Source organism: Maylandia zebra, linkage group LG9, assembly GCF_041146795.1.
Source record: "Maylandia zebra isolate NMK-2024a linkage group LG9, Mzebra_GT3a, whole genome shotgun sequence".
NCBI classification, from domain to species: domain Eukaryota; kingdom Metazoa; phylum Chordata; class Actinopteri; order Cichliformes; family Cichlidae; genus Maylandia; species Maylandia zebra.
This window is the reverse complement of record NC_135175.1, coordinates 20,950,390-20,974,294: the sequence shown is the minus strand read 5'-3', so window position 1 is coordinate 20,974,294 and position 23,905 is coordinate 20,950,390. Positions and strand designations below refer to the sequence as shown.

Sequence of the window (23,905 nt, the reverse complement as noted above, 5' to 3'; positions counted from 1 at the left end):
AATTAGAGGAAGGAGGGTATCAACTAAATTCAATCAGTTCAATAGATAGATAGATAGATGTGTAGTTAAACATCCCTACAATGAAAGAACGTGAAAAAGATGATATTATCTATATAAAGTTAGTTTCACTGATCCACCCTGCTAATGAACACAATACAGATCTATTTTTACATTTGTTATTTTAACCTATATAGGCATTTCAGGTTATGAATTAAAAAATTTGGCTAAAATAATTTTAAAAAATTAATGAAACATTGTTCAGTACTAGGAAAATTTGGATTTTTGTATTTTAATATTAAAAATATACCACAGTCCTAAAATATGCCCCAAAACACAACATACTTCATACCGTGTACATTATAACATACCATAATAGACCCATTTCTGTAATATACTCACATATCTATATTATTGCTAATATATATTGTAATATATCTATATCACTAAAGCACTTCTGGATGGATGCAAACTGCATTTCGTTGCCCTGTACCTGTGCATGTGCAATGACAATAAAGTTGAATTCTATTCTAAATTCTAAAACCCATTTTGTAGTGTTTCCACCAATGTTACTATAGCTAACTAAAGTTAAACATTCATTTGGAAAATATTTTCCAAATGAATGTTTCATTTGGAAAATATTTTATTTAGGTGAAATAAAATTTAAAACTAGACTTATAGAATAAACACGGAAACAATATCATGCGTTTTAAAAACTATCTAGGCTTATAGTAAAATATAATCAGGAAATATCATATTTGTCCACAGAGCCAACCTGATGATGTCTACTTGAGCGTCTGGAAAGTGTTTTTTTGTTGTATTATATTATTGTATTATTCAGCACTTCATAAATGTGAAAGTCTGACAATTGCCATCCATGTACTACAAAACCAAGACTACTTCATTCGTCTTCAACCTAGGCGTTACCGCTGCTCTCTCTCGGTCGTTTTTTCGTTCAGGCAATCTCACGGGCTTCCTGAATCAGCTTCACAAGGCGGAGTTTCGGGGCCATTGCTCTCTCTTTCCGCCGTACCCGCCATCTTGTAGAGACCGGGGGTAAGATGTTCTCTGTTTAAAAGTCGATTTTCATCTATATTATCCCTTCTTACATGCACAGTTTCACTTATATATCCACCGCAGTTGTTCCCTCATGCGCCACGGTGTTGTTAATGGTTGAAAATGCGTCACTGGGAGTAGTTTTCTCCGTTTACAGCCCTCCGGTTCAGTAGCGTGGCTCTCCATGTGGGCCTGCCAGGCAGAGGAGCGTTTAATAGAAGCAGTTTTTTTGCTCCCTCCGAAACCCTTTTATTCCTACTGAAAGACACGAAACACCGATATTTTACATTTTCATTAAAGCGTTTTTCATGACGTGGCTCTAAAATGTTAGTTACCGCTCAGTATAGCGGACTGAATTGTCCCTGCTAGGCTGTGCATTGCTATGTTTCGTGATGCGCTGGCTATGTATAGTAGTTTTGTAGGCTAATGCACCTCTGTTGTTGAAAAGTGAGGGATATTTGGGGTCGTGTATTTTATTTATCGGCTGTTTGTGTAGAAAGAGCTCATTCAGCAGGTTTGTAGTCATGTGACGAATATGAACTTCCACGTGTTTATGTTACAATGTTGAAAACAATGTTTTCTCTAAGTGACAGTCGGTCTAATTTCCCATCATCTGGCGCATTTAGATATAAATAAACTCCTTTATTGACTTATATTATTATACACCTGCTAAAATTACGTGTTTACATTAGTAGGCAATGGTCACACTTACGTGTGTCTAATCTAAGTGTTTTCTCTCAGTAATCAGGCATCATGACGAACACCAGAGGCAAGAGGAGGGGGACCAGGTACATGTTCAGCAGGCCATTCCGCAAGCATGGTGAGTCCCAAGTTTGAAGTGCAGGTAAACTGCTCACAAGTGTGTGTATAAAGTCTGTAACGTGTCTTTCCTTCTCTCTCTTTCACAGGCCCAATCCCTCTGTCCACTTACATGCGTATCTACAAGAAGGGAGACATTGTTGACATCAAGGTAAGCAAGATCAAAGCACTACCTGACTGAGACACCCCAGTGATTATGAAGTAAATGTGCTGAGTTCTTTATAAAGTGCTTTGGGAAATGTGCATGTCTTAAAATGTGTTTTAATGACCAAGTGTGCCTAATTCAAATCAGACCTAATTTAAATAAAAGCATCACATGTTGAGCAGCTACTCCCCATGAGAAAGAATTTGACAAGTGGTTTGTAGAAATGCAACTGATAAAACTATTATGATTTTGTTTCAGGGCACAGGAACCGTTCAGAAAGGTATGCCTCATAAATGCTACCACGGCAAGACAGGACGCATCTACAATGTAACCCAACATGCTGTCGGCATCATTGTCAACAAGCAGGTCAAGTAAGTAAGATCCTTTATTTTTGGATGTTTGGATTTGTGCACTTTGAGCTAGCACACACCAGATGACTTAGAACGTCTACAAATAAAAGAATCTAATAACTAATCAGAGAAACTGTTGATCAACTTGGCATGGCCGGGTTAAGTCTTGATTCCAACTATGTGATCATTATTGTCTGCTCTCACTGGTGTGTGTTGGCTCATGCACTTTACCTAGTGAGAGGAAAGATGACCCCATCTTCACTTTGCTACCATGAACCGTTCTGTCCATGGTGGCCATTCATGTGGGGGAAAGCATTTCATCCTTAAGAATCCCAGCATACCTTCCTCTGTGTTGACCTGGGATTTTATGCAGGAGACATTTGGACATTGAAAGACCATTTTCACAACACAATTAAAGGAAACGTTACCATTGCCCAGTTTCTTTTTTTTTATAAACTGTTAATTGAAATTGTTCACACTCACAGAGGCAAGATCCTGGCCAAGAGGATTAATGTGCGTATTGAGCACGTGAAGCACTCAAAGAGCAGGGACAGCTTCCTGCAGCGCGTTAAGGAAAATGAGCGCAAGAAGCTGGAGGCCAAGCAGAAGGGCACCTGGGTGGAACTGAAGCGCCAGGTATGAGCCGAGTTTATTGTAACACGTGAATAGAGAATTGTTAAAGCCTGAAATATTCAAAAAGTAAAAAGACCACCCAGATGTGTAATTTGAATATAATTAGATTTATTAAAGGAGTATTTTTGTGCTTCATTGTATTCATTTTCCTGTCTCCTCAGCCTGCTCCTCCTCGTGAGGCTCACTTTGTCACCACTAAGAGAAATGAGCCACAGCTGCTGGAGCCCATCCCATACGAGTTCATGGCGTAAAGTGCTTGATTAAAATAAAAGATATTTGTACACACACTCCTTGCAGTTGTGTCATCTGTTCACACATTTGATCATGTATTTCTGTGTCATGATGAGCCATCACTCAGTGATGATTCTCCTCCTTTGATTGCTCTAAATGAAATAAAGAGAATTTCATTTCACCGGCGAACTGAGAGTGACTGGCACACATGTCACAAGCATTTCACATCTGCACAGCTGTAGCTGACAGGTTTCTACTAGTTTACATTTCCCCTGTGAGTACACAGGAGGGTAAGGACAATATGGGCGTTTACACCCAAATGCAATAGTGAGAATAATCTTAAATATCGTAAACTTGCTTTCTGAAGAAAGCTGTATGTCTGGATTTGTACACTATCTCAGTTAGATCTGTGAAAACCAGACAAACTTCCCCTGTTCTGGATCATGTGTCCATATCTTCTCAGTAATGCCAAACAAAAGTAATAAATTACAATTTGTATAAAAAGGGGTGCAGGGTAGCACTGTTGTGTCACCGCAAGAAGGTCCTATGAGCAGGGTTTGACTCCACCATCTGTCCGGGGATTTTCTGTGTGGAGTTTTCATGTTCTCCCCATGTTTGGTGGGTTCTCTCTGGGTACGCTGGTTTCCTCCCACAGTCCAAAGAAATGCACTAGTGGGGTTAGGTTTATTGGTAATTCTAAATTGTCCATATGTGAGTGTAAATGATTGGCTCTGTAACAGGGCAGCAACCTGTAAAGGGTTGCCGCCCCACTTCTTGCTCTGTGGGTAGCTGTTTCCCTGATAAGTGGAAGGGCATTGATAAAAGGGGGAATGACTTTAAATGAGAAAAAGCGATGGCACTGATTATACAACAGAGAAAAGCTCAGTTTTCTGGAGGTTTTTAAGAGCTAAATTTATTGTCATAACGATTGCTCAATTACAGTGTCTGGCAACACCAACACTACGTTAACACTCCAGACCTTTAAAAAAAAGAAGCAACTTTTGGTTTGAAAAGGTGAACTCAGAATGCTGAGCATTTCTGTATAAAAAATGAGCAAATAATGACATTTTCAGCTATCAGTTAATCTATAGTGTTGTTTTTTAAATTATATTTACCACTTATCTAATTATTTATGATATATTATTATTATGTTATTTATCATTCACTGGTTTGTCACTACAGACCCATTCACTCCTGCAAAGCGTGAAAGCAAGCCTCGGTTTCAGAGTCTAAATTGTTGCCACGTGTTTATTAAATGAAACAAAACAGCTTTGAATCTTGCAGTTTAATTTAGTGATACAGAAACAGAATGCATGTATCACTCATTAAATATCATCAAAGGGGAGAAAATGAAGCCCGAGAGTTCCCTGGGAGAATTAAAAAATAAAAATGGTGATTAGGTGTGTGCAAGTTAGATCGAGCAGGCAAATGAAAATGCATATCAGGTCTCAGTCAGGTAGCTGGGTTTCTACTGTTTAGACAGTAGGTGGCAGTGTGCACCAGGGTGTGTGCTGAGCTCAGCCTGAAGGCATCAAGCGTGTGGCTGGACAGATGAACTAAAGTGTGCTGATGTATCATATTTGGTGAATGTGAGAGACTGTCACCAGGGGAAGTATTATCCACGACTTTACCTTAGGTGTACACAGAACATGATTCAACAGTTCCCTCAAACATACTCCAAACATCATGGTTATATGTTATAATTAGGATGTCCCCTGCCTACCTCTGCACTAGGGCATTTTAAGTTTTCATTCATTTATAATTTAGACTTTAGTAATTTTTTTTTGTCTTATTACTCATTTAATAGATAAAATCTGTGGTTTAGAAGCCTTTGAATAGCAATTTAAATTCTTAGCATCTATTAACAAGATGATACTCTAACAATAGTTACTATATTTGTTCCTGTGGGAAGCCAATGAAGTCTTTTTACACAAGTAAAAATGAAATAAAGCAGGATATAACATTTTCAATATTATATTAGATAATACTAGATTCTAAAACACTTGGATGAATCTACAGGGAGTTCATAATTATGATGTTATCTGTTGAATTCATCTCAAAATCTAAAGTATTGACCTGTGAGGAAGATTTTTTTTTTGTATTATTAGATTAATTACTAACAAGCCAAATCAATAAATTTAAACTTCACTTAAAAGATTCAGAATACCATATATTTATGTTTTGCAATATCCGGGCTGGACTTTGGGCCATTACAACATCTTGATTCTTAATTTTCAGCCATTTTATTGTAGATTTGCTGGCGTACCTATGAGTTGCATGAATCGGTCTCGACCCAGCTTTAGCTGCGGGACCGATGGCCTTGATGTGGAACAATAATTCAGAGTCAGGGTAAAACACTGGATTAGGTCCTGTGGGTGGAAGCCCAAAGCATCACCCCTCCACCACCATGCTTGACAGTCGGTATGAGGTGTTTGTGCTGATAAGCTACCAGCATTATGTTATCAGCATTATGGCCAAACATCTCCAATTCGGTCTCATCTGCTCAAAGGACATTGTTCCAGAAGTCTTGTGGCTCCTTCAGAAGCAACTTTGTTGGAAAAGTGCACTTAGATTGTGACAGGACTGCATAAAGTCACATGAAAACTTTTTTCCCCCACATTGTATGTTAAGTTATGTGTTTCATAAAAATAAGGATATTTTAAACAATCATAAAGCTTCACTGTTTGGCAGCTGATATATGACCCCCCCCCCCCCCCAACCTGCCCGGCTGAATACAAGAATGTGTACACAGGGTCATGCCTATGTAAGTGTTTGTGTACCTGTGTGTGGACCGCTTGATGTGGGCTGTTTAATCAGTGGAGGCTGAATGGCTGGCTGGTTACGTGACAAATAGGTTATCTCATCCCACCTCAGTGCTCTACCTAATATTTACACAAATTAGGACCAGTTTACAGAGATATCGGCCGCAAGGAGGAATGAGCTCAAGGGACTTAAAAAAAAAATTACTTCTGTAGTTGTATTATCCGAGTTTGTATTTTTTTTAAAAAGAGAAAAAATACTTGTAGAAGAATTTGTAAATAAAGTGTATACTTCTAAAAGGCTCATTTCTGCCTATCCATAACCCTGCAGACCTGAGGTCATGATATTCATGCATGGATGTTATCAGGCCATTGTAATACGTGTCCAACAACCTGAAAAACAAAATGTAATCAGTCAATAAGCAGGCTGGCAGCCAAAGCCTTTGGTATTGATTGGAAAGGTCTGGAATTGACTTGGAGTGTCTAGATAAGAGAAATGGCATCTATGCAGATATCGGCTGAACATTTGAATTAAAAATTAAATATTGGTCCTCTGACAAAGGCCACCCCAGGTTTTTATGAATCAGATTCATGCTTTTGGGTGTTTTTTTATTCTCAGCCAAGGAGATGATGCAAAAGCTGACAGAACAAATTCAATAAGACTTTGTGGTCACTAACCAAAGAGGGATGTCTGTGATTTTTTGGCTGTCCGCTTCTATTTCATTCTGTGATTTTCACCTCACATACAGAGCCTGTGTGTGTGTGCTTGTTCTCACAGACACACGGAGTGTCATGTGTGGCCCTGACTCATAGAAGTTACTGATTGAGGAAACAGAGTGTAAATAGGAGAGAGAAAGCAAGCGAGAGGGAGGAGGGCAGAAAGACGAGGCCTGTGGATAAAAGCCGCGGAGCACTATGAACTCCTTAATCACACATTTGACACACACAGATTGAGTCTGTCAGCTCAGCCAGCAGCTCGGAGCAGCTGTATCGACCCAGGACGTTACATATTAACCACACACACACATACACACACACACACACACAAACAGCAGATAGTTGGTCATGGACACAGACAAGAGTTTTATGCGGAGAACTTACATGGCAAGATATGCAGATATGACATTTCACAAGTATCTGCTTTCCCACTTTACCTGAATAACACAGAGTTAGTATTATCTTTGAGATTTATTTGGTTAATCTGCCCAGGGTTTGAAATCTCTCAAAAAAAGTAAAAATGTCCCAATAAGCTCTATTCCCATTGTGATTTATTCTCTGAAAAGTGGTAGCTGTAACTGAAGGGAAGTACTGGAAAAAAATCAAAAGAGAAACAATTGTAATAAACAAAACACACCGTTACTGCTTCAATGGGAATTGAGAGGATAAGTAGCACTTACTAAGTGTGACTGGCTCTAGAAAAACAGATGAAGTTTTACTAGTTTGTTGGTGTGGAGCATTCAGGTGCGTGTCAGTACAATGCCAAGAAAAACATCTGGAATGATTTTGGAAAACAGCTGTTGCTGCCCATCAATCTGGTAGCTGTTATAAGGCCATTTCCAAACAATCTGAAATCCATCGTTCCACTTGTTTTTCAACATTTGCCATGATTTCCAGTCTTCCCAGAAGAGGACAAATGTTAAAGTTCATGACAGCACATTTAGAAAAACACTGAACAAGCATGGCTTGTTTGGAACGGTTGCCAGGAGGGAGCCTCTAATAGCTAAAAGAACATGCTTAACAAGATTAAGTTTGCATAGCCACATCTAAACAAACCACAAAGACTTCTTAAGTGTTTTATACAGACAAGACCAAAGTGGAGATGTTTAACTGTAATGCACAGCACCACATTTGGAGAAAGTCAAACAGCACGTCAGCACGAACACTTCATACCAGCTGTGAGCACAGTGGTGGAGGGGTCATGATTTGAACTTGTTTTGGACCCACATCTGTTTAATAGTTAAAGAATAAAAATAAAAAACTTAAAGCACAATGATCCCAAGCAAAACAGCAAATCTAAAACAGAGTGGCTGAAAAAGAAAAGAATCAAGATGTTTCAATGACCCAGTCAAAGTCCAGACATCAACCTGATTGAAATGCTGTGGCGGGACCTGAAAAAAAAGACAACATTCCACAATGGCGACGTGAGAGACAGGATAAAGTAATACAGAAGAAAAGCCGTGAAGTTGTTGCTGCTAACTGTGATTCTACAAGCTCCTGAGTCACGGGGCACACTTAGTTATTTGTAGCACTGCAGTCTTTTTTTTTTAAAGGGCACCTTTCTGTGTGTTGTTGGCTTTTATTTGGATTCACCCTGATGATTCAGGGTATTTCCTAACAGATTCAGCGATGGGTAGATCCTCCTTGCATGTGCTCTATGCTGCTTCTCAAAAAATAAATAAATCAAAAACAGGTAGCTAAGGAAAAATTAAGGAGTTCTTCCATTTTCATGATTGCGATTGAGTAAATGTACAAAAGATTCATAAGAGAATATTCAACTATACGTGCAGTAGACTGTATTGCCGCTGAAACGTTGATGTTAGGGGTATTTCATGTTCCAGCAGCTTTATTTATTTATTTTTTGTAACTATTTTTTCTACTTATCTGTAACATTATTAAACTTGCTTAAAAATCTTATGTAAATATGAAAGTTAGCTACAGTTACTTCAACCTTCTGCTTTAGCCCAGAGTTCTGAAATAACTGAGTTAGCTACTTTAGTTGCTGTGCTGTGAGGAGCCCATGTGAAATTCCAGTGAAAACCAACAAAGGATATGTATTTTTGCCATATGGGTGAACTGGCGGTTTTCATTGTGATTTTATTCCCATCTGAGGCCTCATCATTCCTCTTATTCTCCCTGTTCTTGGTTGGAAAAAAAGACCTTCGGAGATTGTGAGACTAATATCTGAGAATGTGATGCAAGTGTGGGTGTGACGGAGTGTTTGGGATAGGCCTGAAGGGCTTACAAAAGCACAAGAAAATCCCACTGCAGGTCAAACATGCAGTATCTGTGGGTGTGATAGGTGGGGTGAGAGTCTGTGTGGTTATCAGAGACAGGTGTAGGCACGGCCATACATGTAGGTATTGGGCCAGCTGTATTGATTCCGTCCCTGACAGCACAGGTGGCGGTGGTGTTGGTAGTCGGGGGAGGAGCCGGAAGAAAAGAGGGGGACATTGATAACAGTGTCAACTGACCCCAGCATGCTTGCCTGAAGCGTGGGAGGGCATTGAGGTAACGCCCAACAGGCTCTCAATAGGCCTTATTCACAAAAATCAGTCAAAGGTTTCACATGAGAGCACGGCATGGGCCCACAGGGCGATCTGTAATGTTTAGACAAGCAGATAATGTCACTGGATTGTCAGTGAATGATTTTTTTTAAAGCCTTAAAATTTGGGCTCAATTTATTTAAGTCTTAAAAATGTGTGAAAGAACACTTTTGTTCTATTGCAACACTGGATTTATAAAATATCAAACATCCTGGGTTTATTAAGTACAGTTTGTTGATATAGTGTCTCTATATTATTTGGATACTGCTGTATAATTTGGTTGGGACTTCCGGTAAAGACTGCTAGCAAAATTTCAGGGCGCTGGCAAGATGAACTTTTGGCCATTTACAATAGAAATGTGCTTAGAAAGGCTCATTCTATTATTAATTGTGTGAACCATCCACTTCACAGTGAGTTTGAGTTGTTGCCTTCCGGCCGCCGTTTTAGAGTACCTCCGAGGAGGACTAAAAGACTCCAGGTCTCTTTTATCCCTACTGCGTATTGTCTCCTTAATGGCAAATAATTGTCCTTGAACTTTCTATCATTATTATTGTTATTATTATTTTATAGTATTGTTCTGTTTATTTTTATCCTCCTGCAGCTAAACTAATTTCCCCTTGTGGGACAATAAAGAAATTGAATTGAATTTAGCAATACTGTATATATATATACATACATACATACATACACACACACACACGACTTAAGTTACATGTTTTTACAAATGCTAACACTTAAAACACCAAAATGAGAAATTCATATGTTAAAAATATTTTTAAAATTAAAGTGTGACTAATTTTATTGAATACATATGTGTATATATATATATATATATATATATATATATATATATATATATATATATATATATATATATATATATATTTGCACTAATGTCTTCTTTTCAAAGGTGATTTGATTTAGTTTCAGGTGTGCTGCTTACAAAGGAGCTCACTGAAGAAATATTTCAGACAACCATAAATCACACCAATCACAGAGCCTTATTGGAGGGTTGATAAGAGTAAGATTAGTGGAGTAAATTCAATGTGTGTGTGTGATTAATGGAGACAGGCAGTCGCCTCTCTCTGGGGCTGTGTGCCACACAGCAGATCAGCTGATAGAGAAACCTACTGCAAGGACTGCGGGTGACATTTTTAAAGCCTGTATCAATCATTGTAGAGGAAAGACTCTTGGACTTTTATAATGTTTGAGTATCATTGGGTCTAAATCATTTTCTTGCATCTTACATGCTAAATTAAGTAACCCGTAAATGTAGGTGAGTACAGAATGCTTAACATTTTATCATTTCTTTGAGGCACGACACCCCCTTTTGCCTCAATTGGTACATTCCAATCATATAAATTAAATACACGAGATGTGGTGGAAGTAGGTCACTCAGTGTCCTGCACCGACGAACAGAAAACAAAAGTTTACTCCTTGGCCACACCTGACATCTCTTATTTAAGATGGGGGAGAGGTTGCAAAGTCAAAAAACTTATGTTTGCTCATTTTTTGATTGTAAAGCTACATTCAGTAAACCGTGGAGGCTTGATGCTCACCTTTGCAAACACACAGGATTGGTAAGTGGCTCAGAAATGCTAGAAGCATGAAACAATAAATAGCTGATGTGAGAATTGAATGCGGCGGATTGAATGGCTGCTAAGTGCTCCCTGGCCTTATGTTAAATCTTAGAAACCATTCTCCTGTGAGAGCTGTGACAAGAGCTTCTGCACCCGCTACCAACTCACCAGACATGAGCTCAGTCACAGTGGGGAAAAGCCACACAAGTAAGCAAGCAGTTTGTGCCTAAATGTCAAGTCATTAGGTTAAAAAAACAAAACAAAAAGGACTTGATTGCTCTGAACAGTTACCTTCTTTGCTCTCCAGGTGTCCGGCTGATGGTTGCTCCGAGGCCTTTGTCAGGAACGCCAGCCTGAAGAACCACATGGCCCGAGTCCATCAGCAACAGGAAAAGAGATTTCAAGTATGGCTAGGCTTATTTTCTTTTAAGTTGTCCTGTGATTTCGTTATATTTGTTTAATTCTGCTGCTTTTTCAGTGTGATCATCAGGGCTGTGAAAAGGAATTTAACAAGAGGAACCAGCTGAAAGCTCATCAGTGTGAGCACCAAGAGAGTCTGCCTTTTCAGTGAGTGGCTGATGCAAGGACTTGTTTTTTTCCATGTATTTGACCATTTCAAATTTAACCTCTTATTTCTTTTCAAGTTGTTCCTTGACTGGATGCACGAGAGAATTTCTCACTCTTAAAAAACTGAAGCATCATGAGAAAATACATGAAGGTAAGTTGGTACCAGAGCAGTGAATTTCTCTTAAAGCGTGTGCTCAAGTAAAACCTTCGTCTTTCTGCGGCAGGCTACCCTTGTGAGACTGAAGGGTGTCCTTTTCAGGGAAAAACTTGGTCAAATTATCTGAAGCACAGAAAAGAACACAAAGGTATAAATGAAACTCTAGGAAGCACTGATGCCATGTGACTCATGCCAGCTGTAAAACGCTAACTACTCCTCTGGTCTCAGACAAGGTGCTGTGTGGACAGTGCAACAAGCTGTTCAGCAACTTCTGGTTCTTGCGCCTGCATGAGCTTCGCGTCCACTCCGGGGAAAAGAGAATGTTTCCGTGCCCCAAAGAAGGTTGTGAGAAAAAGTTCACTCGCCGCTTCAACTTGGAGAGCCATGTTCTGGGAGACCATGAGGGGAAGAAGCCCTTCAGCTGTGCTGTTCCTGGCTGTAACAAGAGCTTTGCCATGAAGGTGAACCTGCACTTCAGTGTATAGAATAAAATGTATAACTTTCAAGCCAGTGTTGTCCAACAATGGTGATGACGTGGTTGACAAACTGAGATTTTTCTCAGACTACATTGTTTTCAGTGATGACCAACTTCCTGTAACCTTCATTATATATGGCAGGGCTTTTTCTTTTTCTTCCCCAATCCAGAAACTAAATTATTTTCTCCTTGCTTTGCTGTTAATTAGGAAAGCCTGTGGCGACATGGAGTGGTGCATGACCCAGCAAAGAAAAAGCTTAAGGTACTATTGACCTTAAAATGGACTTGGGGTGATGGCTTTTCCCCACTTTGTCCTTGAATATGTTACAGCATTGGTTCTTTACTCCTCTTCCAGAAACTGCATCCTAAAAAGAATCTGCCCATGGCACAGCGGGCCGGACCGGCAGCTGCAGCCAATCAAGCGGAGGCCAACGAGCTTGCTGCAAAGCTACACAGCACAACTCTGGAGAATAACAGACCTTGAGGCTGCGTTAAGATCTGGATGTGTTCTTTAATGATGAAACATCACATTTCTGTTTTTGTTTGAATAAAAGCCTCATCAATGCACTTACTGCAGCAATGCTTCTATAGCTGTTGGTGTAATATGCCAAAATGGCTTTCAGCATTTGCTTACAAAGTAGAAAATGACACTGTAGAGTCATGAATCCTTTGCAGGAAGTGTTTATTAAACAAACAGCACACATTCAAACACATGTATAAAACTCCAGCTGCTATTGCAGCTGGTTTATCATGGTGATGAGGCCTAAGGGCAGTTGAGCCCCAAGGGTGCGGCAGGTTTCTAATAAGGCCTGAGGCTCATTCAGCTGGATACAGCACTGGTCTTGCAGAACATCTCGATTAAACTGATTAAGTGTCATTATCCTAGATCACAGCAGATTGCAGACTACTCCTCAAAAATATTTAATCTCTACCTGCATCGATGCATCCACCTGAATATAGCCCTGGATTCTACAACTGCCTGGTGAGGTGACTACAGCACAGATTGCCTGTTAACAGTTGCAGTACTATTCTCCCTGTGGGAGTGAAGACAACATGACCATATGATCACAGCAGTGTGTGTGAGAGTGCAGTCTGTCGCGTGACGTGGCACGATCTGGATCAGTTCCCACCTGGTCAGGACAGGCTTGGGTCCTGCTGGGTCTTCAGTAGTTCTGAATGCGTTTGGTCCTGGATTAAGCCCGATATGGAGCGATGTACAGTAGCACGTACCAGTTCACTTTGGCCAAGGTCGTTCCCAATATAGAACATTCTGGGTGGACTCTATGGAGTGCGCAGCCTGCTCATGATCTGGCCCAGCTATACCAGGCTGCCAGGCCAGGAGACTACAGTAAGCGCCACCCGGCTGCGCTGCTCTTTCAGCATGGGCACCAGGGCCGAGTGGCTCATTCCTGCTGTCGACAGGCCGTTGACTGCCACTATCATGTCACCACACCTGAGATGACAAAGAGAGACATGTTATCATAGGCTTAGAAACAGGACCTGATAGCTTTGGGCTCAAACAGCACTACATACATGAAGACGAGCCTTTTGAGATGACTGTGATCATCAGCGTATTAATTTGCAATTAAAATAATTGCAGGGTACAATTTGAACTCCAACATCTTTAATGGCACTTATGAATTTCCCACAATAAGCTGTGCAGCTGTATTTTAGTAACATGTAACCTTGTGTAACAGAGTGGCTAGGGGAGGTGTTTTTAATAGGTTTTAGAAAACAAAGCTCTGTGGCATACAGATTATACTTATTAGGATTATTTCATTGTTTGCTTTTTTTCTCCCAAAAAGACTTTTTGGCAAAAGGAAAAAAAATATCGCTACCTTTATTCTTCAATCACTGAGGAAAGATTAGCCTTTATTCTGAATATTTTTTTGTAGTACTGACACAAAAAGGGTACAGAGAAAGGAAGGAAAATACTCAGAGAGAAGACATATCTACTGTAACTTTTTAAAACCTACAATAGATGTTATTCGTTTTGATATATGGACAGATGAGCTACAGAACTGAATTATTTTATTGCTTGCTAGCTGCATTATGACAATAGATAAGACAGTTATGCCTCTAAATATTAGCATAAAAAATAAGCGCACACTACAAATGTGGGCCTTTTGAGCCTTTACAATTGTTAAATAAGTTCAGTCAGGACCACTACAATCAAAAGAATAGTTATTTCTGTAGTAATTTATATTTCACAGGGAGATCAGGTATGAAAACACTGATTAGGTCAGACACAATGTGAAAAGGAGGAGCCAGGGTGGTGATGGGTTGCAAAGTGGACAGCAGTTGTGCAACAACTTTGGGCAGGCTAAAGCAGCTTAAACAGTGCCCTATCTGAGATTTACCAATTGGATGAAAGGTATCAGATGAGCCACTGTCCAATTTAGGCTGGCACAGAGCTCAGCTGATCTGCCAGGATTACAGCAGAGCTTGAACTAACCCTTTGCTCTGTACTTGCTGAAGCCTCAAAAGCCTCAAGCAGACAGCCTGGATTATAATGATCATTATACACATATTTCTTCTTAAAGCCTGAAGTAAAAATCACACAAAGTTATTTATTTATTCCCCTCCCCCCTGTTTTTGTAAGCCACAGATTATCATATAAAGCACAACTGATCACTCACTTGAGGCGGCCGTCATAGTATGCGGGTGTGCCGAGGACGATGGTCTTGATAAAGAACGCCTGGTTGCCATGGCTTTCCTCATATCCCCCGACGATGCTAAATCCCCAGCTGCCAGGATGGCTCCTGCGCAGAACAATCTCATGGCTACTGTGCAGGTAGCTGCAAGGAGAGGGTGGAGAGCAGAGTGAAGGAGGGCTGGACAGACAGATGGACAGACAGATAGATTGATTATGATCCCACGAACAGATTCAGGACGCTCATGTTGATATTTTTAATACATAGTAAAAAATGGGAAAATGTGACAAATAACCAACCAATCAGCACAAAGCCCACAAATCAGAAAGTTAATATATAATTAGTTAAGATAAAAACAAGAAAAACATGACATTTAATGAAGATACAAGCTTTTCTTTCTTGTATAATGTCCTGTTTGAAGCTGCTGACAACACCACCATATCACAAAACACAATCACACATCCAGAACTATATTGTATTTCCTCTGTGTGCTCACCTGGGCAGGCCCAGCCACATGACCCACGAGGGGGACCAGTTGGCATCAAAGTCACTGTCGTGAGTGTGAGGCAGCAGCTCATCATGGTCCTGCTCTTCCACCATGCTGACCTCGAGCACTCGCAGCTGGACCGAGGGCGACGCAGCGCTGGCCTTCAAGGTGCCCACAGCCTCACTGTGGCTCAGGTAGGTCAAATCCTGCCCGTTGATGCTCAGCAGCACATCACCTGAGAGAGGAAGCGAGAAGATGCAGTGGTTTTCTGATGTGATGTTTGGGTTGTGGCTCAATCGGTCCAGAGGAAGCGTTCACCTCTTTTGATTCGCCCATCCCTCGACAAGCAGCCGTGCGGTTGGACGCTCGTCACAAAGATCGGCAGCTCCCCGCTCTTGCTGCCCCGCCCTCCTGCAACAGTCATGCCCAGAGACTCGTGTGGTTCCTTCTTCACAGTGATGTGTTTCTCCTTACAGGTCACACACTGGGACAGGTCCTGGGAGCAATCGAAACACAGGCTTGATTTCAATACGGCAAAAAAAAAAAAAAAAGTATACTCTTTTTATTGTATTACTTTTAAACCTCAGTTTAGATTTTGATCTCATAAAATCTAATTTTATAACGAAGTAAAGGTGAAACAAAAAGGGCAAGTCATGTCCTCACTCTGTGGGTGCTGGTGCGGGACAGGTGTATGGCCACAGGACTCGGGGTAGAGCTGTGGTTAGGCAGGAAGTGATCAAGGCAGTAAAGGTCTCTGGTGGAGCTTGATTTTGGCGGCGGCGGTGGAGTTGGTTTGCTGGGTCGGCCAATCAGCAGGTGGACTCGTTCTCCACTGGCCTGAAAGGGCAGAATCTTTAGAGACAAATCTGAAGTAGCAAAATTATTTTTCAGCCCCTGTCTGTAAAACCAAAAGGGAAATCCAGGATTGTAGACCCAAATGAACAAACTGCACCTGTATGATCTGAGCAGCTTGCTCTGGGGTGCCGTGTCGCAAGTCCTGTTCATTGACTGCCAGCACGCGGTCGTTACTCCGCAGTCTGCCATCCTTGGCAGCCAGACCTCCCTCCAGGAGATCTAACACAAACACCCCTGACTCATCCGTTCGCCGTACCAGCTTGATTCCAAGCTGCTCTGTGGAGTCTCGCTTATGCAGGGTGATTCTCAGAGTGGCTGGGCTGGGTGGGGTGACTTCGGGAGTGGAGCAGGGGGCATGGGGGACTGCTGGGGTGGAGGAGGAAGAGGAGGGAGGTGCCCGGGAGGCACAGCGACGCTCCCGGAGTACAGTCAGCTGCAGGGTGGTGCAGGGGCGGGCCAGGGTGGAGCGAGCAAAACTGTGTGGCACGTTACTGATGTCCACATTGTTCACCTTGGAGTGGAGAGGAATGGAAAATAAAAACTAGATGAGCAAGCTAGCTTTGAAACATGACCAGATTCTTAGCTATCTGACGCATTTAAGTCGCACACTCATTTTCTTTTAGCTCTGTTTTGGTCAACACCAAAAACAACTGAGAAAGAAATACAGCATTTATAGCTTCCCCTGTCTGAAAGGTAACTGTCTGCTCTCGAGCTTTCTCAGGGAAATGGACTGTAAATAGAACCGTGAAACCACAACAGTGTGCCAAAGGGTGCTAACATCTACAGATCTTGAATATTAGTGAACTGCTCACTAAGGGTGATCCCTTTCAACTACAAGTACTCATCTGATTACCATTAACAGAAGACTATTGATTAGAGGAGCTTTTAATAGTAGACCAAAAATAGAAAGTTGACTAAGACGAAAGTAAATGTGGTGCTGAGAGAAAACAACTGGCTAATTTCTAAGTGAAGCTCTAAACTATCCAAAAATATATACATAGATCTTTTTCCCCAAAACACAATGTCGAAACTGATAGTCAGGATAATTTAGAAATGTTGCAGTCACACAGCATATCCAGAACAATGTGCCCTACTCCACTGTTTACAATATTCTCAGCGCTGCACTATCTGCAGCACATCTCCCACAGACTCCTAATAAAATGTTTATTAAGCTCTTGTCTTCAACAAATCTTCCAAACACTCTCTGAAAACACTGAAAATTTACACCTGAAACTGATCTCTCACCTGGAGTATCTGATCCCCGGCCAGCAGCCTCCCGTCCCTTGCAATGACCCCGTCTCGGTAAACTTCCTGAATCACGATGTTGATGAGAGGCGTCTCATTTCCACCAACAATGCTGATTCCCAGCTCTACATATGGGTTTGCACGGTGGACCTCTATGGCAGTTATCTCTCCTTCAGGAAGGGAGGGGAGCTTCACACAGCCTAGAGGAGACACCAGTGACATTATCAAAAAAAAGCTTCACTTAAGAAAGTAATTTCCACATCTTTCCAACCTTTAGTACAAAGCTGACTGGATGTGATTATCCATTTTTTGTATAAGACTACAGCTCGCAAGGAAGTAAGGTATTTCATTATCCAAGGTCCCTTTGAGAAGATCCTCAGTGAAAGGAACAGATGATGTCATACCCTCCTCAGCAGACAGAGGCGGGGATTCAGGGCAGTCCCAGCCAGAGGAGGTGGAGCTAACGGAGCGCAGGAGATGGATACAGGGATTACTGAGGGGCCGCTTCACCCTGGGGACCACACACTCCAACCCTACTACACCTACAGGCAGAAGGACACGAAGAGATGGATGACAGCTATATTATTAACTTTACTGACAATCCAAGGCCGATAGATCAACTTACTGTCTTCTTCGGTGCTTTCCTCAAAGGCTGGGTTGTCAAGGCCGGCATCATCTGTCCACACAGGCCCATTACCGCAGCTGTTATTGGGTCCAGAGGGCGGTGACGGCGTGCGGTCCCTCAGGTCTGTCTGTGGTGTATGCGGTGACCTGGGAGGGCTGGTCACCATTGCTCGCTCATCCCCGCTCTCGCATCGTGGACCGTCCCCATTTGTCTGCTGACTCTGCATCCCTGGACACCTTTCATCAAGCAACAGGTGTCAGCGTATCACCCCATCCGACATGTAAAGAAAACCAAGCTCAGTTAATTTGATGCGGTGCTCGCTCACAAGCGAAGAAAACTTGAGAGATTTGTTTTCTTACACTGCTGAAGTTTACAATGACTTTAGTTAACAGGTTCTTTCTAAAATTCCAAAATTAAATCAGTGAAGCACAAGTGAAGCTCCAGAAACATGCTGACACTTTGAATAGTGCAATAGTGAGTTTTTTTTTTAACCCTAACTACTATGCAAATTCATATTTAAGGTTTTTGATTTTAAAAATTTGTTAGAAGGTTGAATAAACACTAAAAATTTAAATTTTCTGGCGATTTTGTCCTGGTTCAGGCTTTACAAGGATAAAATCCCAGGAAAGAGAAGCAAAAAAAGAAAAAGTCTGTTTTTGTGGTTGTGATTTTCAGTTGTAAATTAGCCTTGACCCTTCAAACTGGCTTGAATTAATAACATCATCTAATTTTTCAAGCAACATGAAGATCTTAAAGCTCTGGGAAGAATGGGAATTCTATGCTAGGAAGCACTTCAAAGCCATAAAACAGCGAAAAAAGACGTCTTTCCCAAATTCCCAAAGGCAAAGGCTAGCAAGTACTCACATCTGAGAAGCTGAAAACAGAGAAAACTGCTGATTTGTTGTATGAATAGCTCTGAGATCACATAATGAGCTACAAGTTAATTATAAAATGTTTCCTTAAAAAAGAAACACAGGACGACGTGTCCCTTCTTCGCCTACAAAAATAGAAACACTTCACTTAGAAACAATTTAAAAATAAACGCACAACGACTCCCTCAAAGGGTCAGTATGGTGTCAGCCTTAATTTCCTTTATTACTGTAAGTGGTAGCTTAGAGGTGACAGGTGTTTAATCCCTTGTGACACAGAGTAATTTTGTTTTCTTTAATGAATTTCCTTCCTTGTCTAATCTTTCGTTTTTGCAAAGAACAAATAATTTTGACAGGAAAACTGGTAAATGCTAAAAACAAAGACTTCTGCTCACATAGATGTAGTCATTTGGTTCCTTTGTTTTTTTCCCAGGGACAGTGAAAGTTCATTCCTCACACATACACGGGCAACAAAATGAAGCAGCCCACCGTAATCATCGTGGAACACCGTGTCCTCCTCTTTGAATCTAATGTCTGATCCCTAATCTTCAACAAAAACAATGTTGACTTTTAAAGTCACACAAACACAACGGCAGGCTGTTGGCTGCTATCTTAAACCGAAGTCTGCAGGGGAGCGGTGAGTTCGCATGAGGCCGAGATTTAAGCTTTGCTAAAGAATGTCGCGTTAGTCCTCGTGGTGACCTTGTGTGATCTGTTAGACCATCTTTCCTTATCTTGTCAACACAACCTTACGCGTGTATTCTTTCCTGAGGTAAGACCGGGATGCAGATACTTTTAAGAATAAATGTTTAAAGGGGATACACTCAAGAGATTTTTCCCTTACAGCCTCACTAGAAGACGACAACTGGTGTTGTTACGCAACATTTGACCATTTACCGTTATCTTGTTGACTTTCGGCTTCACCGGCTGGCACTTTGCTACACAGCGTTTCTTTAAAAGGGATTCTTTTATAGAAAAACAGCTGACTCAGAAAAGCTTTTAAAGGACTGTAAGTGATAGTCTGTTACCCTGATCTTGTTAAGGAAAATCTCCTCAACTTAATCGAGGTGTTAGGAGGACAGTGAAAAACCAGTCAACAAACCAACGTCAAAATTCAACTAGAAAGGAGTCTGCTTAAAGATCAAGAGCACTGGTTTTAATGCCTTAACAGGCACAAACACATCATCACATACTGCACGAATTACATCCTTGAAGCAGCAATGACAGCCTGACACCGATGCATGCACACGTAATCGTGCACTTCAGTGCAAGACATGGCAACAGAGGAAGCAGGACAGAGAGAGTAAGAGGCAAAGCAAACCGAGATACAGACTGAAATAACAAAAACAGTGGAAACCAGCGAGTAAATAATGTCTTTTTGTCATTCTGAGTCACGCTGACCTCACACCCCACTGCGTTCGACTCACCACAGGCCGGGGTTGCCCTTGGCTGTCTCACAGAAGAAGTGGTTGAAAAGATCTCTGGTGTTGAAGTTGCTCAGCATGGTTGCAGAATGAGAACACGAAGGCTCCTGGTCAGCCAACCCATGACTGTCGAAAGGGAATCACTAATCCCCCGTCACATGACCTACAGCCCAATAATCCCTGCAGGGTCTCACAGCACCTGGTCCAAACGGGCCAAAAGCCAAAGCGTGTGCACGGGATGGGGGAGACCTTTAAGGTTAAGAATGGTGGGTAAGTCTATGTGATGCGGACTCTGATTTGTGATATCTCCACTGGTTCAGCTGAAAAACAAGCCAATCACAAGGACGGATTGGCCCTGAATGCTGCTTGTGGTTATTACTAAAGGATGTTCAACCGATCGCCTGGTGGCTTTGTTAGCTGAGAAGCTAAGCTCATGAAATCCTGACTGCATGCACGGTGTCATAATGATCTCATGCATTCATCTGTCTGCATAAAAGCTTTATTACCTGTGTTTAAGGTGCGCCTCCAGGTCACAGCGAGGCATGCTGAGGGAGCAGACAGGGGTCAAAGGGCAGGACACAGACAGCTTGTCCAGCAGCTTGTGCACCAGGATGCTGGACCTGCGGCATGCCTGCAGCTGCAGCCGGGTCCTGTCCAGAGGGCAGAAGTCCCTCTCCTGGAGGAAGCTACGCAGGCAGCGGGCGCAGAAGGTGTGTCCGCATGGCGTATCGAGAGGCTGCACCAGCGGTTGCAGGCAGATGTGGCACACCAGATCGTCGTCCACTTCCAGACGGTAGTTGTAAAGGTGGTTTTCCCAGCTGCGGTGGATCTGGCCACACTCGGGACACAGAGCCTCCAGAGCTGGCTCCACGGACCCAGCCAGACCCACCTCGGAGCCCGGGCTGCCCATGTCTTCTCCTTCAACGCAATTCAGCTTTGGCACGACTGAGTCCAGCTGGGATGCAGAGCGGTTGGGAAGGGGCGCACACACTCCTATCCCATAAGCTTCAGAGGCTGAACAGGTGGCGGAGAGGACAAATGCCCCCCAGTGGCTGATGGCACATCACCCTGTGGGTCAGAGGCCAAAACAAGAGAGTTAAACAGCTGTTTCAGAAAAAAAAACAAGACAACAAGTGTTGGGCATTTATTCATGTGGCAAATACTTTGTGCACGTGTGCCCACGTGTTTGCATGAGACTGAGGATGACACCGCGTGTGTGTGTGTGTGTGTGCACGTTTATGTCACTGCTGAGATTATGTATTGCTGCTTCTGTCCACTAATCTGGCAGTATAATCTCTCTTTTGCTCTCGCCTGCTCCAATCTTCCAATTCCACAGAGAGGGAATTATCTGGGATTGAGGCAGAAAGAGGGCACAGATCAGAGAAAGTGAGCTTGGGAAAGCAACAGAAAAGGAAAGTGGTGCCGACAAGATACGGAAGGGAGTGTAGACAGGTGGAAGAAGAAAAAGAAGAAGAGATCAATGGGATGTGAAAACAGGTACAAGGGAAGAATAAGAATATGGAATGGAAGAGAGGATGAAAGGAAGGGGGGCGAAGCCAAGGAAAACGCTTGATATTTTTGGTTCAGGCTGGGTACAGTAGATGAACTCAGTCTCCTCTACAACGGAAAAAGAACACGCCCAAAGCAAAGTCTTGAAATATAGCACTCCAGCGAGCAGAGCGTGTCCCCAGAGCTAATGCACCACAGTGTGCGCTGATCATTTCCACAGCGCTTCACATCCAAAGCCCCTCAGACCCCCTCGGCCCTTCTATTAGCCCAGCCTCCAAGGGGCCAGATGCTATCAGCCGACAGCAGAGGGCGTGCCTCTACGCTCAGCGGGCCAGCCAAGATACAGTGACTACCTGCCTCTGTTCCAGCGAGGGTCTGCTCCTGTCTCCATGACGACCTGGATCCCGTTCTGCTCAGTGGGGCTTGACATTCAGAGTGTAGCCAGAGAAGGATGCAGAGGAGCCACACAACAGATGCACTCCTCTCAGCAGGATGCTCTGCTCCTCCTCGGTACAGCCTGAAAGCTTGTCAGACAGCGCAGACGATGATGATGAGAGTCCCCTTGAGTCGTTTTTTTTTCTGCTCTTTTCATCTCGTCTGGGTCTTTTTTTTTTCCTTGTGACAACCTGTCCCTCCTGTCTCCTTGGCCACCCCACCGGTAGTTACTTATTTCAGCCTCCTTTAAGTACGTGCTCCTCTTGTCTGCGTGTGACTGGCTGCTTCTGTCTCTATCCCGCAGCTGGACATGAATTAATCATGAGGACACAAGGCTTCTCTGTTTCTATAACAAAGCTGTGACATCACCACATCACACACACACACAAACAAACACACATATAAACACACATATACGCGTAGACATGCGAGCGTAAGTCTACACAACCAAAAGCAAACACGCATGTCGAGCACAAGGGCGTTTTTAGGTACCTGTGAATGGTCTTTATCAATAAGTAAAGTCTTCGTGTTTTCACTGTGACGGCACTTCAGAGCAGTGAAAAGCACTTAAATGTGTTTTAAACAGAGCTGTTGCAACGGATTCCTTTATACAAGCAATATGAAGACTGGCAAATGCTTGTAGAATATCTCTTTTAATCCCACCACACAGTGTGTGTGTACATGTGTGTATGAGAGTCCAAGGCCGGGCTGTTATTGTCATTGCACTGCTTTCCATTTCAGTAAATAACACTCTTGTCTCTCTGGTTATTGTTCGAAATGACAATCTAATCTTACAGGACACGACAGTCCAGTGTGCAGGAATTACATTTTCAAAGAAGATGAAATGATGTTTTAGGCCACAGATTTAAAATCTCAGGTCCTCTCGGCTTAGCCTACATTTTCATAAAACCCCATCTCTCTTATCTTAAAAAAAAGGCTCTGGTAGCCACTTGCAGGAACAGGCCTGCTGCTGCTGCTGTTCTGCAAGGTCTGTTGCAATAGGCTGCCTTTTTTTCTTAAACCACCCCCCTCCACACCACCCAGACACACAAAGATAACAAAAAAATGACACTGATTTAATTTACATGTACAATAATTTTTTTCTGGCATAGACCTGATCTACCTTGGGAGCGCTCCCACTGCAGTGTCATGATCAAATACGCAAGCCCGACACACTTACATATATCAGAATTTTTTTTTAATCATTGCCCCCCATCTGTCTGACTCCATCCCACCCTCCCCACAAGCGGAAAAACCTGGGACCGATGAGGCGACAGCAGCATAGAAAGCAAAGCCAGCCACACACTGACACCGCTCGCGCAGGCAGATGTGATGTGACGTTACCTTTTCCGGCGGCTCCTCCGCGCCGTGCACTCCGGCCCCAAAAAGGGGGGTGATTATTAGCCGCGGGACCTCAATCACGCATCCACCGCAACGGACCGTTCCGCAAAACCCGCACGAAAACGCCCCCGTGCCTTTGGCAGCGCTGACCCCGCCCACTGCTGTCCGTCAAAACCGAGTGGGCGGGGCATACGGTTGTCAATCCAGAGGAGAGCTAGGGGTTGGCTTTAAGACCGCCTTTTCGTAAATACAAAATAGACAAATAAATAAATAAGAAAACAAAATGTGTTTAAATATATTTATGTATAAAAGAAATTCTAATAAGTCAGCAAACACATCAAAATAAATAGATAACTGTATACATTTGTAACGCAGACAAACATAGGTAAATCGATACACGAATAAACACATATAACTATATATATATAT

At 42.4% G+C, this 23,905-nt stretch overlaps 3 protein-coding genes across 5 annotated transcripts; 2 read left to right on the top strand and 1 right to left on the bottom strand.

Annotated features, from left to right (window-relative positions):
• The first annotated feature begins 942 nt into the window (after window positions 1-942).
• Window positions 943-3,287, top strand: rpl21 (ribosomal protein L21). Its single transcript, XM_004546689.5, has 6 exons — window positions 943-1,053; window positions 1,795-1,873; window positions 1,962-2,023; window positions 2,276-2,388; window positions 2,853-3,003; window positions 3,162-3,287. The coding sequence occupies exons 2-6, from the start codon at window positions 1,807-1,809 to the stop codon at window positions 3,249-3,251; spliced, it is 483 nt and encodes a 160-aa protein (XP_004546746.1). The 5' UTR covers window positions 943-1,053; window positions 1,795-1,806; the 3' UTR covers window positions 3,252-3,287.
• A 7,340-nt stretch (window positions 3,288-10,627) lies between these two features.
• Window positions 10,628-12,599, top strand: gtf3ab (general transcription factor IIIA, b). Its single transcript, XM_004546685.2, has 9 exons — window positions 10,628-10,833; window positions 10,946-11,040; window positions 11,141-11,237; window positions 11,312-11,400; window positions 11,478-11,551; window positions 11,625-11,705; window positions 11,786-12,018; window positions 12,241-12,294; window positions 12,388-12,599. Exons 1-9 carry the CDS (start codon window positions 10,720-10,722, stop codon window positions 12,514-12,516), a joined length of 966 nt encoding a protein of 321 aa, XP_004546742.1. The 5' UTR covers window positions 10,628-10,719; the 3' UTR covers window positions 12,517-12,599.
• Window positions 12,600-12,752: 153 nt separating this feature from the next.
• On the bottom strand, window positions 12,753-23,649 carry lnx2a (ligand of numb-protein X 2a). 3 transcript variants are annotated; one of them, XM_076888155.1, is made up of 11 exons: window positions 23,480-23,649; window positions 20,698-21,259; window positions 17,899-18,134; window positions 17,678-17,815; window positions 17,274-17,473; window positions 16,126-16,539; window positions 15,837-16,010; window positions 15,492-15,669; window positions 15,183-15,408; window positions 14,672-14,866; window positions 12,753-13,485 (listed from the first exon to the last, which is right to left on the bottom strand). In XM_076888155.1, exons 2-11 carry the CDS (start codon window positions 21,099-21,101, stop codon window positions 13,350-13,352), a joined length of 2,301 nt encoding a protein of 766 aa, XP_076744270.1. In that variant the 5' UTR covers window positions 21,102-21,259; window positions 23,480-23,649; the 3' UTR covers window positions 12,753-13,349. The 3 variants fall into 3 exon arrangements, with proteins under 3 accessions (XP_076744270.1, XP_004546743.1, XP_076744271.1); XM_004546686.5 differs by having other exon boundaries at window positions 14,672-14,830; XM_076888156.1 differs by lacking the exons at window positions 20,698-21,259; window positions 23,480-23,649 and adding an exon at window positions 20,195-20,669.
• Window positions 23,650-23,905: the final 256 nt, after the last annotated feature.